The sequence below is a fragment of the Sarcophilus harrisii genome, chromosome 3 (assembly GCF_902635505.1).
Source record: "Sarcophilus harrisii chromosome 3, mSarHar1.11, whole genome shotgun sequence".
NCBI lineage: Eukaryota > Metazoa > Chordata > Mammalia > Dasyuromorphia > Dasyuridae > Sarcophilus > Sarcophilus harrisii.
The window spans coordinates 535,370,777-535,372,725 of NC_045428.1; the positions used below are offsets into that span (position 1 = coordinate 535,370,777).

Sequence of the window (1,949 nt, forward strand, 5' to 3'; positions counted from 1 at the left end):
TCTCCCCATCAGGTCCCATTGAAAAATTTATAGATTATTCTAAGTTCAAGGATCACTTTAGGTCATATTACTAAAGTTTTAAGAATCTGATCATTTGCCATTTTACGTAAAGAGTACTGGCCAGATTACAAGATGCAGGTTCCCAAATTTCTTAATTTTGTCACTATAGGCCAATAACTTAATCTTTCTGAATCCATTATCCACAAGTTTAGATTACTCTGTCTTACTGACCTCAAAGAGTTGCTGTCAGAAAAACTGTTTGTAAACTATAAAGTTTATGTATAGTATACTATATACACATATATATCTGTGTGTATATATGCTTGTTTAGGAACAGCATTTTATATATTCAATTTACTAATATACATACATGCATATAATATACTGACATAGATATGTATATTGTGAGAAGAGCATTTGTGTACCTTATATACATAATGTACGTCAATGAGTACATTTATGCATTTTATTTACAAATGTGTATGTAAACATACATATTTGTACATGTACATTAATGGCTCTCCATATTTGATTTAGCACATTATCCCTTTCCTGGGACACAGAATGCCCTCTGCTATTCTAGTCCTCCTTTAAAGTGCCCAGATTAACACAGAGCTGTTAGTTTTTCAGCATACCACACCCTACAGAATTCTTTGCCCTATAGAAGAGGCTTCTAAGCACACAGAACGTTTGACATTGGCACCTTCTACAGGGCCATCCTCAACTCTGGAAGCTAATTCTGGCATTTGGCTTCTCTTCAAGGTTCAAGAATTACCTGATGGCCACATTCAACCTCAGCAGCTACAACCCCAGCTTCTTTATCCTAGTGGGCATTCCAGGGCTTGAGAAGTTCCACATATGGATTGCAATTCCTTTCTGTGCTATCTACTTTGTGGCCATTGGGGGTAACAGTATCCTGCTATACCTCATTGCTGTGGAGCGCAGCCTCCATGAGCCCATGTTCCTTTTCCTCTCCATGCTGGCCAAAACGGACCTCATTCTATCAACTACCACTATTCCTAAACTTCTCAGCAACCTCTGGTTTGGTGACAAGAAAATCAGCTTCTCAGGCTGCCTTACCCAGATGTTTTTCCTCCATTTCAGCTTTGTTATAGATTCTGCCATACTACTGGCCATGGCATATGACCGCTATGTGGCCATATGCTTCCCACTGAAATATACCACCATCCTGACCTACCAGGTCATCATCAAGATTATGATGGGAATCATCATCAGGAGCTTCTGTGTCATCTTGCCAGATGTTTTCCTGCTAAAGCGACTGCCCTTCTGCCGAACACGTATCATCCCCCATACATATTGTGAACACATAGGTGTGGCGCGACTTTCCTGTGCTGACATCTCAATCAACATCTGGTATGGTTTTGCTGTGCCCCTTATGACTGTGATTTCTGACATCGTCCTTATTGCTGTCTCTTATGCCATTATACTGAGGGCTGTCTTCCACCTTCCTTCTCATGGTGCCCGCCAGAAGGCTCTTGGAACCTGTGGATCTCACATCTGTGTCATCCTCATGTTCTATACTCCAGCCTTCTTTTCCATTCTTGCTCATCGTTTTGGACACAATGTTCCACGTCATGTTCTCATCCTATTTGCCAACTTTTATGTTGCTATTCCTCCAGCTCTCAATCCCATTGTCTATGGAGTGAAGACCAAGCAAATTCGAGATAAGATACTCCCCCTATTTTCTCTAAAGTGGATACAGTGACATCTAACTATTGGAAGGTAACTGGAAGAAGCTGAGGGAAATCTTTCAAAAAATGACTTTGTGACATTTTCCATGAAAGAGAAAAATAGAAACTAAATTGCTTTCTATATTCATAAAATTCAAGAGTCTAATCCTAGTACAAGGAATTAGAATGGAGACAGAAAAAAATAACAAGAAAATCAGGAAAGATGATTTATTATCAAGGAGAAGGTAAAGACTTCTT

General features: G+C 39.4%; 1 protein-coding gene across 1 annotated transcript; it reads left to right on the top strand.

Annotated features, from left to right (window-relative positions):
• Window positions 1-772: 772 nt before the first annotated feature.
• LOC100932782 (olfactory receptor 52H1-like) lies at window positions 773-1,726 on the top strand. The gene has a single exon (XM_003764857.2). The coding sequence runs from the start codon at window positions 779-781 to the stop codon at window positions 1,724-1,726; it is 948 nt and encodes a 315-aa protein (XP_003764905.1). The 5' UTR covers window positions 773-778.
• The last annotated feature ends 223 nt before the right edge of the window (window positions 1,727-1,949 follow it).

Coding starts and splice junctions, on each gene's coding strand:
- LOC100932782 (XM_003764857.2), top strand. CDS start 779: ATGGCCACATTCAACCTCAGCAGCTACAACCCCAGCTTCTTTATCCTA.